Below are 14,450 nucleotides of genomic sequence, written 5' to 3'. Positions count from 1 at the left end.
GTGTTTTGCATATCAAATAAACAGAAATACCTAAAGCTTAAAAGACTACTCAGACTGTCGTCAAAGATAATGGGCCTAAATGGGCCCGACAACCTTGGTCCGAACAGACAATCCAAACTAGCCATATATATATATATATATATATAGTATTGTTACGTCTACAAAATAATTACACAAAATAATCTCATAAATTGATGTGACTTTTTGTTAAATTTATTTTATAATAAAAGTAACTTTACAATCTAACGAACCATATCAAATCATATCAATTTGTGAAATTACTTTTGTATAATTTTTCTGTGTTTAGAAAATTTTTCTATATATATGGATTGCCTCGGTTTGCTTCGGCATGATTATTCTTTAAATAGAGTTGATTGTTCAGGAATTAAACTGAAAAAAACAATCATGGGTAATTCCAGGGTGAAAAGTTCCATTTTCCCCTTAAAAATAGATTATCTAAGCACGGGTGTCCACAAAGACAGACGTGAATTAACTTTAATATGTTGCAAGGACAGGCATGGAGCAAACCTTAAAGCCTACCACGTGCTCTGACTGCATAGAGTCTTTAATGATCTATTGACTCAAAATCAAACTTGAGTTTCAAATAACAGTACCCATATTAAGGAACTTTAGCCATCCCATATATATATATATATATATATATATATGAATTAAATGTGAATGTCTCGAGCAGTGAGCTGTCCTCTCTTGTATTATTATATGACATGTATCACATAAGGGCTTCATAGCTTTTGCCAATGTCTTGAAAACTAAGCAGTTACTAGAATATACATATGCGACATTCATGGACTTTAGGGTCTATGGAAGAAGGAGAGAGTCCCTACTCCAACATTTGGAATTTCGAAGCCAAAAGTGTGGGAATTATATTAAGAATGATGGGACAAAAAGAATACATTGGTCTGCATGAATAGTGGCTATGGTAAGTAAGCACGGGAGCAATAAAGCATATGCATGATTATCAAGTCTATGTTAAGGATAAGCTTCTCTCTTTTACTTTGGTATATAATTCAGATGGAAGCCATTTATCTTTTTTGACATGGGTATGATCGCCTTCAAAAGTTCTTTCTAAAACCAAGACATTTCTTATATATATATAGTTCCTCTCCAACATTCTGCTCACGTCAAGACAGACTCGCATGCTTTCGTACCAGCTTCTTCCTCCGGCCGCCCTCATTTGAACTAAAACTACAGCTATTATGATTATCATCTGACAAAACACAAGGACAAACCTCAGATTAGTAACAATATTGCGGAGCTTGCTTACGTCTGTACAAAGCAGGCTTTTCATTTCAGTAAATCGAGGTAACTATAAACAAATTAACATGCTTCACGACTGAAACTAAATTATGGCCAAACCCATCATCTATATTAGCTTTCCTGCAAACTCTGTATCATATTAATTAATTATTATTGCTAGAATAGCTTTCCCATCATCTAGAATAGCTTCAACATTAATTTTTTTTTAATGTGAATATAATATTTATTTAATTTTTTAAAAAAAATTATATAATATTTACACGTTTTATAACTACAAATATAATTTCTCATTAAGAGTTATCATTTCTCATTAAAATATCACCACATGAGTTGGGGACGCGCTTGCAGCATAAAATAATGTACATCCACACTACCATTATATTAGTTATAAAGAAATTTCGTAAAAATAAAATTTACAAATTGACGTAGTTTGATATAATATGTTAGATTATAAAATTATTTTTATTATAAAATAGATTTAACGTATCATATAAACTATTAGATTGTAAGTTGACTCCTGTATAATTTTTTTTCTATAACTATAGCACTATTATTATATGTATATATATATATTCTAATTAATATTATACACTATACTCATCTTATTTTTATTATATTAAGTAAGATGTGACACATTATTAGATGATATAGAAACATTCAATAAATGATTATGAGTAGTACCACATCATACTTAGTGGGATGAAAATAGATTAGTAGTATGGTGTATAGAATTTTTTATTGATTATTCAATGGTAATAAATGTAATACATTTTATTTAGTGGTATAAAAATAGGATGATAATATAACACATAAAATTTTCCATATATTCCTATACCATAACAGTGATAGAACCAAAAATAAATATTTGAGAAGATCAAGCGTGTATTATTAACCCTCTTGAATTGTGTTGCAACGGAAAATCACATTCAACGAAGGACATGAAAAGACAATATTATTGTAGTGGATTTTTTTAGTTAGAAAATATTAAATGTATTTAAGAAAAATTTATAAAAATTTAATTTATTCAATTATTGATATGTTAAAAATTTAAAATTTAAAATTTTTTTAAAAAATTAACAAAATAAATCTTATAAATATAAATATAAATATACGTGGCAGTACCTTTTTTAGTTATGGATGGTCTTTTCGTTCGGGTGGGAGTGGGACAAAAGGTGAAACGGGACGATACATTCCAATTGATACGAATTGAGGTCTTCGATTAATTCAACAGTAAAAGAAAACTTATACGGTTCTGGAAATTTTCTTTTTTTAGGGTCATTTATGTATGTTAGCCTATTTACGCACGAGTTTCTTTTTCAAGGTAACATCTTCTTTCGTACTTTTATATTTTTATTATTTATCCGTGACAAATTATTTGAAGAATAATATTAGATATATAGTATCAGAATGTGCAAATTTATTCATTTTAAGAAAGGGAAATGATATTTCACAAAAGCCACATACAAAAGTTACCTTTTTTTTTTTTAACTTAGTGGAAGTATTTTTTAATGATTTTTTTTATTTTTTAAAAAAATATTTAAAGAGTTTTAAAAAATATTTTTAAAAAAAAAAAAAGATTGGGCTGACCTTATCGGTGGAGAGTCTATGTGGGTGTAGCATCACCCGTTAAGAAAATGTGAGTTCAATTATTAAAAAATAATTTTTTATATCAATTCTAAATTTATCCATTTTAAAAAATACATGAAACGTGGGAACTATGAATAGAAAAACCCTATTCATCTTCACACCATACGCCATACATAATTCTTTTTGTTTTCTCTTATTAAATATGTAGTGTATGAATGATAAGTAAAAGAATTCAATTAGTTTAGAAAAAAAATAAAAATAAAAATAAGTTCGATATATGATATGTGGGAATGATGAGTAGCAAAACTCTTTTAAATGAAATTAAGAGAGTTGGCTGATCTAATGTACTTAATATTAAAGAGAGATTGTTTGTAATTATTTTCACAGGCTTTTTTTTTCTAAGCAAGCTCGATGTATTATTAAGGGATACAGAAATACATGAGCAAGGGGTTGAGGGACCCCAACAAACACTCTTTATTAACTAATGCAGCACTATATAAAAAGAAAAATAAATGGTCCCTACAAACAAATAAATGTTTCATGCCCTACCTTGATAGAAGGGAGTTGAACAAAGTAGCAGTTTTTATACAATCTGAGAGTGGGATTGTAGTTCCATGACCGTAGACCATGGTGATTGTAGTGATTACATTTTATCTTGAAGTGACTGTTAGGGAAGTCCATTGTCTCGTCTTCATGATCTAGTGGCCAAATAGGATAACTTCTAGCATAAAAAACCAGTTAAAGAATCCAAACTCCATCGAGTTAAATGTCGTCATAAAATTTCACACTTTTTCAAAGGAGTACATGTGATTCTCGCACCAGGGGCAAAAGTAAAAAAGTTGGGCTCGTGGGTTGTGGTAGAGAGAGATTGCCAAGGGACTAAAGTGTCGGAGGTGATTGTTGAGCGCCATCAGTTCAAATGTTTTACTAAAATATTTACATATAAGAGTATCCTAGCAAAATTTGAAAAAAAAAATAGTAAGGAAAACAATAATGAAAGTAGTAAGATAGAGACAAAAATTGACAGATTACAATTTGGACCAACTCCGGTAAACTTTAAGATCTATGACGGCGTGTGGTGCCCATGCATCTGTCTCTTTGCAGCCACAACTGTCGTATTTGAAGGACTTTATGGTGGCGAGTCTGTTGGTCCAGCACATGTGGTGAGAAAAGCTCTCATAATGGATGGCGTGTGAGGCCCACACGTAGTTGTTCGCGCCTTGTGAGGCCTACGCGCAACGATTTTTGTGAAACCGCCACTTCTCTCTAATCGATTTGCGGCTTGAGAGCCTTCTCGCGCCACATGTGTTTTTCAAATGTTGCCAAAAAACTACATATTTGCTTTTTTCAACCTTGGATGAAACAAAACAACTAGGAAAAGAGAACTGATTTTATAAACAAAATAGGTAGTTGGAGAAAGAAGAGGAGGATGAGGAGAGAGAGAGAGAGAAAGAGTAGGGGTATAGCCGGTTCAATTCGGTCCAATTTTTGACATATTTTAGAACCGAACCAATATATACTGATTTTGAGATTTGAATAACCGATACCGCACTGATTACACTCTTAAATCTGTTCTGGTCCGGTTTGGTTTCTACGTTATGTTATATAGTATATATAATATAATTGTATTATAGAGTATAGCGAAAATATATAGTTATTTATATAAGATTTTAAAATTTAATATCATATTAATTAGTAATTTGTCATATAATACAAAATTATTTTATATATAATTATATACATTATATATAAAAGTTATATATAATATAAAATATATATATATATATATGAACTGGTTCAGTCTTAGGAAAGGAAAAATCAGAACTGGACCGATTTCAATCGGTTTTAAGAAAAATAGAACCGGTATCGGACCGGACTAAACTCACCAGTTCGGTCTGGTCCAGTTTGGTTTACCTATTCATTATTATTTTTTTTCACTCCTAAAGCAACAAGTTGAGAGACAACATTAGTGTTCTTCGGTGACCTAATGCCGTACTGATTATGTAATGAGATACCCGAATGATTTGTGCAATATATAATGAATGGCTCTATAGCTACTGTTGGAAGCTTCCGTTAGTTCATTTTTTTTACATATATTTTTTTAATAATTTTAAATATATATTTTTTTAAAAACATTCACAATATTATTAAAAATACTTATTTAATTATTAAGGAAAAAAAAAAATCCAACAGCAGCGAGCTATCAGCAAAAAGAGTAGCATTTTGGATATATAATACATGTTGCACCAAGTTGTGAGACAACATTAATGTTCTTGGGTGATCTCATACCGTACTGATTGTGCAATGAGATACCTTAATCATTTGTGCAATAATACATATTATACCTTTTGTAAAATTATTAATTGTCTCAAAAATTTAAACTGATAGAAAAATATAGATTTTTATTATTTATTTTATATCTTGATATTCTTACTCATGTGTGAGCCAGACTCTCTCTCAATGGGTACCCCAACACATGGAATATTTAATTAAATGATGTAAAGTTTAGAGTCAGGTTCGAACTCAAGACCTCTACTATGATATTATGTGAAATCATCAATTATTCCAAAAGCTTAAACTGACAGGAAGATGTAAATTTTTATTATTTATTTTATATTTTAACATCTTTTACCAACCATTTTCAAAAGTTCCGTCATTAACATAAACTCCTCTTTAGTGTATATTGTAATTTTTTTTATTTAAAGTATTTTGTAAACATTTTAAAATATTTTATAATGATAAAATATACTAATATATTAATAGTTAATTCCTTAACTTTTAAGTTAAAAAAAAATAAAAAATATACATGAAGGTTGAAGTTGAGGATGCAAACTTTGAAAGCATAATATCATTTTGCTTTGTGTAATTATTTACATCAACTTATAATCGTAACATACCTCATATGCTGAGTTAAAAAAAAAAAAAAAAAGACATGTGAGGTGTGCAGAGAGTATATAGCCGTACTTTTTTCCTTTCAAGTATATTCCACCACCCAAACAAAAATAAAAAGAAAATGATTTATCTATAACATTTTATATAACACATTGTACATAAATATGTTAAATAAATGATATTTTTATAAAATTATATTATTTTTATAAGATATTTTATAAAAATATTATTTATTTAATATATTATTGAAGAATATATTGTATAAAATATCGTAAGTATATTATTACTCAAAATAAAAATGGTAAAGGTATTACCCGTTTTGCCACGTGCCAAGATGACCTATTGAGTAGCTCGCACGTCACCGTCAGCTCCATCCAGGGCCTTTTCCGAGCGCTCTGTTCCTCCCCATACTTCAATGCAGGCTCAGAGCAAGCTCTTCCATAACAGTAAACAACGATTGTAAACATTATTCTCTCCACAGACACAGAGAGAGACCCAAAATAAAATAAAAATGAAGTGAAGTTAGAAAATGTGAAGCAGAGGATGTGCTTGGTAGAATGCAAGGGATTTTTTAAAAAAAAAAAAATTAAAAAAAGGTTAAAAAGGTTCTGTGCAATTTTTGTTCTGTGTTTTTTAAAGCAATTGTTTCATATTTTATTCTATATCAATTTAAGGATAGGTGAAGTGACTGACAATCACCGGTTACAGGCAGTTGTCGGGTGGGAGTGAGGGTACAGCGCCGCACCGATCTGCCACAAACAGACAGCACGCGAGGTGACCGGTTACGGGGACAGCAGGTGAAGATCATTCCCTTCAGCTTGTTCCAGTTCGGAGAGAAATGTGGTTTGTAGGCTGGTCCGGTAGATACCCCGCATTCACCTCGATAAGTTCCACACTGCACGCCCTCCTCCCCATTTTATAATTTATTCCAACCCACGGTCTCGTGCGTGACTACCCCCTCTTCAATCCTACACAAACCTTTTTTTATTTTTTTTCCTGGAAACAATAAGGTGCCGTTTGGTTACAAAAATTTGTTTATAATTTTTTTTACATTTTTACATAAAAATATAATAAATAATTTAATTTTTTTAATTTAATAATAATAATAATAATATTAAAAAATAATATTTTAATAATATTTTATTCAACTCATATCATCTCAACTCACTATCTAAATACAACATTTTGAATACCGGACATTACATCTCTTTTAATTTTTTTTTATTTTTCTTCTAACAAGTATATGATATATAAATAATAAATAGAACAATTTAATTAATTTATCAGGAATAATATATATATGATATTTAGTGTAAAATGATGAGTATCGTTACTTTTCTATAAATGAAACTCACATGCCATGCACCTTGGTTCGCACCACTAGATAAGCAAGTAATCTCCCCCATACAGATACATTCATCTAGCGTATGCAATCTTCATAGGTTATGGCTCTAGTAATATAGAAGTACTATTAAAAAATAAAAGATAAATTATATTTACAGTCATATAATTATAAGCATCGCACACTTAATTTTAAATAAATATAAATATATATAAGATGTACATAAAAAAGATTAAAATTTTAATAATAAAGATCACTTTTTTAAAAATAAAAAATAACAAGTTATGACCGTATTACTCTTAAAAAAAACAAATAAGAAGTGCCAAAAACTTTTGGTGCGTGTAAAAATAGTCTTTATGGTGACTTTTGTGAGTATTCTTGAAGGCTAGCTGTTGCAACGGTGGGGTCCAAGCCACCGCTTGCCTTTAAATAGTTGTCACGACAAGGTTGTATTCCCGCTCCTGAAGTACACAAAACCCTGAACCCCGAAGCAAGTGAAGGAAGAAAAGAAACCAAAAATCTCTCGGTAGGGGATTGAAAACCAAGCTAGGTAGCCACTTCATTATTGTTGTTTTCGGGTTCAAGAGTGATTAGACAAGACGGGTCTTCCTATTTGGATGCTTGGGTTGGGTGCGGATCGGTTGCGGGCCGACATGAATCGTTTGCTCGCCTTACTCTTCCACCAGGTAATCTTTCTCGTTTCTTTCGCTGTTATTGTCGTTCCAATGCCATTATCACTTGAATTCTCAAACTCTGCGGGGAAAAATGATAAACAGCAGACTGAACTCTCCATTTCTATATATTCCATACTTTTGTCAAGCAAAGAGCTACAATTTTGATTGCTTTTTTGAGTGCCATATCTATGGTACTTCGGTCGTGTATGAAAGATATATAACGGTTGCAGGTGGTTTGTTTTTGCAGGGTGTGCTGGATGAGCAATTCTTGCAGCTTCAGCAGCTTCAAGATGAGACCTCTCCGAACTTTGTCTGTGAGGTTGTTAACATCTATTTCCATGAGTCTGAGAAGCTCTTAAGAAACCTCAGAGGACTGCTGTGAGTCCCTCTATATATCTTACACACGCACGCACCCACACTTGCACAAGCAACATTTTGTTTTGCTCTAACGGGTTTTGGTAAAAGGTATTTGAATTTTAACATTTGTTTTGTTCAGATTATTATAATGGGGTTAAATTGGTTATTGCGTTTGTGATGCGACAGGATGGAGAGGGACTTCTCGGACTACAAGAAAATGGGAATCCATTTGAATCAGTTTATGGGTAGCAGCTCGAGCATAGGTGCCAAAAGAGTCAGAAACGTTTGCGTCGCCTTTCGCGCTGCTTCTGAACAGAACAACCGTGCCGGGTGTGTGCGCCCTTTCCTCCTCTAGACTCGTGCTTTCGCACCTTTCCCTTTCACTTTTTCACCACCCCCCTCTCTCTCTCCCCCTCCCTCCCTGTAGTCAGAGGAGTGCACGACAAAGCGTTACTTTTTTGGCTATTTACTCCTAGAGAGTAGAGAGTGAGCGCTGCAAATGTTGCTAGAGAATTTTTACAATCTGGGATTTTTGTCTTGATCAGGTGTTTGAGAGCTTTGGAGCTGCTAGAGCATGAGTATTGCTACCTCAAAAACAAGTTGCACGAATTGTTCCAAGTACATCCACAAACTCCCCTAGTTTTCTTTTCTTTAGCATTAATCTCTCAATCTTTTCTCCATCATACCTCCTCCATTGAATACGAAAGTCTAACGCCATGATTATCCTTTCATGATACAGATAGAACAGCAACGTGTTTTGGCAGCTGGTGTGAGGTACCCAATGCAAAACTAAAAGCATGCCATAAATAACAAGGGTTATTTGAGTGCCGCCTTTCTGTTTCAGGTTCTTTGCTAAAAACCAAGCTAACCCTCTAAAACATTGTAGTACATGTGAGTGACCGGCAAAGAAATTAGAGATGGGGGTTATTTTTCTACGTTCGCCTGCTCACCCATGTCCAATACATAGAGTTTAGAGTTTTGTCGTCTGTTTTTGAATAATGCATGCGTGGCCGTGGCTTTGAATGCGAATGAATCCTCATTAAGAGTTTTGCTGTACTGAATTTCTGACTCATGTAAATGTAAAAGTTTTGAAAGCCTATCTACTTTTAGTTCCCACGGCCTTTTTCTCTTCGTGCTGTCACTTGCTTAGTCAGAAAAAAGACATATATATATATATATATGTATTAGGGAAAATGATTTATCTATAATATTTTATACATCACATTATACAATAATATTTTTACATTATATAATAATATTTTAAATAAAAGATATTTTTATAAAATATTTTATTTTAACGTGAAAATATCGTGAATATATCATTACTCATATATCAGAGGTCTCGCTTTTATCAACAATTAAATACTCAGTAGTACGTTAAACCTGCACGAAACGGCTAATAACTATCACTGTCGTTCTATCGGACATGACAAATCAATCAATCATTCAGGAGTAGCTTGCCAGGGTTCCGACTCTAAAGACTCACAGTCAAAAAGTTTACCCAATTTCGAACGGTCCCAAGTCACAGAACCTGGTCTAGCTCAGATACAAATGCGGCTGATTGATTGATATACATTACTAGTTACTTTTCAAGCAGGCGACCTTTCCTCACTTCCAAGATACTACTTCTTCCCAATGACCAGTAAAATGCGACAATGGAATCTTTTTTCCTCTCTTTTTTACAGTACCAACGGTAGACACAGAGTTATTTTCAATGCTCATTTCATAATTATTTTTTAAGAATGGAGTTATTTTTACAAAATGATGGTATTTTCATTCAGTTCTCATCCAGATCCAGATAACGTCGATGACTCAATACACGATGGCTTTCACGACAAACCCAACTAATTTACCAACAGATTGCCGTAGAAAAAACCAAGTAAAACCAAAGAATGCCTAGGAAAAGGGGAAAAAAAAAAAAAAAACAAGTGTTTGCTGGCCTCGCTGCGATCCTGTAAACATGGCAAACAGTATCCCCTTTCTCCTCCACATTTGTTTTTAAATTGATGGCGGTTCTAATGAATTCTAGGACCGCACCTGCACTTGTAGTGAGTCTGTTCTCTTATTAGAAGATTCTTTTTGGCTTCTTCTTACTATTCCTACCGATCTGGGAAGAATACGAACAATTTGCAATTTTCTTGGTAAAAGTCATGTAACAGATAAAGACAGAAAGAGATCGAACCCACGTTTTTAGTGTAGGGCAAAGGATTTATTTAAAATCTACACAACACAACCTCCACACGCCACACTTTTAATTTTATTATCTGATTTATCTTATTCGTATGGATGAGCACTGTTCGGCTTCGACATTTCCATGGGTTTTTGTCCCATTTCTTGGCCCAACTATGTGAAAAGTGGCCCGTGGACCGTGGGACTTGTACTATGTGCATTTTTTCAAGATTTCGTTTTTTTATTATTTTTACTTTATATTATTTTAGATAAATTATATTTCGAATTTCGAATTTCACTGTTCTCATTTATATGAGCTAAGAAAAAGTTAGGGAACGGCCCAGGTTACTTTACTTATAAGCCCCGCGGTGCACCATTGAGTTGACGTCCCTTTTCCATTTCTTTTTTCTTCCTTCCGCTGGCCAGCGTACTCATGTTTCAGTCAGTTCATTTTGGTCTAATTCTCTGTTTTAAAGTGCCTTTTATTTTGGTGTAATTATCTGACTTTTTATGGTATAATTGAACTTGGATAATGGAATAAAATTTGGACAATGTTAGAGTGACTATTAAATATGCACACAAGTACAAATGATTTTTTTTAAACATCATTAACAATTAAAAAAAAAATTAAAATATATAAATTCACTAATAATCACTTCCTTAACCATTCAAAATATATATACATATAAGTGTGCACATTTAGTAGGTATATTATCATTTTCCATAAGATTTTGTTATGGCATTAACTTGTGCAATTGGAGGTATTATATTTTTTTCCAGATTCATTGAATTTCTAACTTTCCTTCATTTTTGGCTTGGTTCCTGAATAAGTAAATTAGTCAAAGTCAACATAGAGACAAGGCCAAGACTAATGTGGTACATGGCGATAATGTGAGTGGCAGGCATTTGTCTGTGATAAAAAAAAATACAAGGATAAAGAAAGGTAAAAAATCAATTGTATTAATGAAAATAAGCAAAAAATAAGACTAAAAAAAGAAAATCTAAATTTCAACAAAGCATGAATATTGGTCTACATCCATATTGAATGACTATCAAGCAAAATATGTTCCATCATGATTCTGATTCATGAATACAAAGTATTCATTACTACTAATTTGAAGTTCTTTAGCATTGGTTTGCATCATTAATTTGGAATAGGTCAAAGCATGAGCGTCAGTCTGCATCATCATGGTTATTTTACAAAATACGGCAACTTGCCCAATGACTTAAGCAATTGAAAGGTTCCTACAATACCTCAAATTCAACCAATATGTCAAACATTACATCAAAATTCAACTAATAATAAAGTGATGCATTTAAACATTCTCATAATCACTTCAGTGCATACTTTTTTTAATATCTTCAATTTTTAGGACTTCCATTTCTGATATAGTGCATCTGCCATGAACAATACATATTGTTAAATAACACAATGGACTGTAAATAAAAAAATAACAAGTAAAATTTTGTTTGGCTGTGAGCATACACCTGAGTTATGACACTGTGTTGTGTTCCTATCATATAACCTTGTTGCAAGTTAGCTGCATTGGAAATAAAGTATTTGTCCAATCCCACCTCTTTCTGTTATTTCACATGGTTGTGTTTGAAGAAATATATGCACAAATGAATACTTCATATTAATTACTATCAATAATCATCGTTGAATACAAATTTCTTCATAAATGAATAAGCGACTATTACAAATAACTAATCAAGTAAAACCTGATTTTTTTCCCTTTTATTTATGCCACTAGTGCCCCTTGCCTTTTTGTTCCTCATATTCGACCTTTTGGAAATCTTTTCTATTGGAGGCACTTTCTGCTTTGATGGCGGCCTGCCTTTGCCTCACACAATATGAGGATTGAGCACTTTTGTTGAGCTCACTATTGTGGAGTTAGTGGGATCCTTACCTCTAGAAGGTATGGTTGAAAGTCTCGAGAAAAGATAATTGCCATCCGTGACATCTAACCGCTTCAGCATATCAATACAATATTCCTCCGCTGTATAAGCATTTTTTGCTACCTCACAACATCGCCTTATGATTCGATCATATCTTCGTGTCTCAAGATTTTCACTCAAACCATCGTAACTACTCTTAATAAGGATATACCTTTGTTTTATATATTTCCTCCATCGTTCCAAAATATACTTTCCAAGCACAGTTTAAACATTTTGTGTATCTAAAATGGAAAGAGCATGTTGACACATGATACCTCTCATTTCAAATAGTCCACAACTACACTTCACCTTGAACTCATCTTTATTAAAGTAAATTGAAAATGCAACAAATTTGACAAAGTTATCAGTATTAATTTTGTCATCCACATGATATGTTCAAATTTCACTTTCGGTTTTGTAAAGACGAGCATTGCAGCTAATCATTCCCATTATTTCTTTTTGCACTTTCTTAAACTTGACAATTGTGTACACATGTTGAAATATTATCTCGAATGGTAAAGGAGATATGCACGAGATTGTGCAATTAAAAGAGTGGTAGTCTGCTGCATATACAAATTGCTAACTATTAAATAACAACAATATTTATCATCAACAAATCTTGTATCATATACAATGTGACTAGAGTTGGGTTTAAATGAACGTAGGGAGGGGGTTTCTTAAGAACCTAACTGAAATTAAAATAATATATTTTTTAACTTAACTAAAACGAAAGCACTTCTTCACAAAAAAATCGTTGCGTTCACGGTGGCAGAAAATTCTTCATGGTCTCCACTTGTTCATGACGACATCAGCTTCCTCGCACCGACGGTAGCATCTTTTTGACGTTGGCAGCAGCGACTTCCTGGAGCAGAAAATGACTAGAAATGAAACAAGATAATCACAATGGATAGACAGACACACCTACTGCTGGGCTTTGAATGATGGAGGACGAAAATTGAAATGGCTGCATACGAAGATCTACATGATGATCCTTTCCGTTTATAGATTGAAAGAGAGAAAATAAGAAGAAGAGGGGAAATGAACCGACTGAAATACAATGTTTTTTTTATTCTAAAGGCGTTTTAATTGTTTTTTATTTAAAAAATTCAAAAAAGAAAAAAAAAATCAGTACGCTATAAGAATAAAAAAAATGAAAACATGGACGTCAACTCAATGGTGTGCCGTGGGGCTAATTAACTTGGGCCGTTCTGTAGCAACACTCATGTGTAAATGCATCACATTTGGTTCGTTTTTTATTTATTTATTTATGTTGTTGACTTGTGAATTTAATCAAAGTGTTATCCTTCAATCGTATGACTAGAGTTGATAAAAATCCATGACAAATAAATAGTATTTCTTTTATTTTTATTGTGTTGTGAAACACATGACTGTATCGTACATGGAAAGTGGAAACCTTTGCTATCGGGGGAGATTCTCAACAAAGTATGTCTCTCAGCATATGGCCCATCACCTACCGTCCACTTTTTAGCACAACTTGATCGAATCGTTCAAAACATGGTTTTTGTCCATAGCGTCTTTCTTTGTTTGGTCGGCTATCTAAAAAAGTATCGTTGTTTCTTTACAATCATACCAAAATTTTTTTTATTTTAAATGATTTTTATTTAATTAATTAATCTGTAAAATTACTTAAAATATAAATTAATGTAAAATAAAGGCTAATTTGTGCATACTTCTACCTTAAATTTTTATCTATATTAGAGAGAATAAAATATCACAAGCCCTAATGGGTCTCTAAGCTTAGCCCAAGGTGGGGTCTCAACAGGAGAGAAGAAAGGAGGGAATAAAAGACCGATAAAAGAAAAGGTTTAAGGGAAAAAGAAGAGATGTGACGTAAAGAATGTGAAGGACATATGATAAAGGAAAAAGATCATAACACTTCACTAGCGTGTCTTCGAGACAATTTAGGGTCTAGACTTCAACTTTCTCGGGGGAGCTTCTTCAAATAGCACCAACGATAGAGCCACCATCAGAAGATAAACCTGCAATTTCCATTGTACAGTGAGGGTAAGAGATTTTGAGAGACATTAAAACAATCATATTATAGTGGATTCTCCCTAAATGACCCATGGAAGTAGGCATTATGCGAACCATATTAATCTGTGTGCCTCAATCTCTTTATTTTTCCTGTATTTATTTCCATTTATTGCCATTGATGTATGTAGGACATCATACAATTGCATCGGACCACCACC

The 14,450-nt window shown here is 32.7% G+C and overlaps 1 protein-coding gene across 1 annotated transcript; it reads left to right on the top strand.

Moving 5' to 3' along the window:
• Positions 1–7,570: 7,570 nt before the first annotated feature.
• Positions 7,571–9,065, top strand: LOC121261526 (pseudo histidine-containing phosphotransfer protein 6). Its single transcript, XM_041163952.1, has 5 exons — positions 7,571–7,785; positions 8,021–8,151; positions 8,317–8,460; positions 8,676–8,748; positions 8,870–9,065. The coding sequence occupies exons 1-5, from the start codon at positions 7,717–7,719 to the stop codon at positions 8,921–8,923; spliced, it is 471 nt and encodes a 156-aa protein (XP_041019886.1). The 5' UTR covers positions 7,571–7,716; the 3' UTR covers positions 8,924–9,065.
• The last annotated feature ends 5,385 nt before the right edge of the window (positions 9,066–14,450 follow it).

This window comes from Juglans microcarpa x Juglans regia, chromosome 1D (assembly GCF_004785595.1).
Source record: "Juglans microcarpa x Juglans regia isolate MS1-56 chromosome 1D, Jm3101_v1.0, whole genome shotgun sequence".
NCBI classification, from domain to species: domain Eukaryota; kingdom Viridiplantae; phylum Streptophyta; class Magnoliopsida; order Fagales; family Juglandaceae; genus Juglans; species Juglans microcarpa x Juglans regia.
This window is presented reverse-complemented; position numbering and strand designations above follow the sequence as displayed.

What these genes read in the sequence shown, in the direction of transcription:
- LOC121261526 (XM_041163952.1), top strand. Translation starts at nt 7,717, where the DNA reads ATGCTTGGGTTGGGTGCGGATCGGTTGCGGGCCGACATGAATCGTTTG. An exon ending in TCGCCTTACTCTTCCACCAG is followed by an intron (nt 7,786 to 8,020) that starts GTAATCTTTCTC and finishes TTGTTTTTGCAG; the next exon opens with GGTGTGCTGGATGAGCAATT. An exon ending in GAACAGAACAACCGTGCCGG is followed by an intron (nt 8,461 to 8,675) that starts GTGTGTGCGCCC and finishes TGTCTTGATCAG; the next exon opens with GTGTTTGAGAGCTTTGGAGC.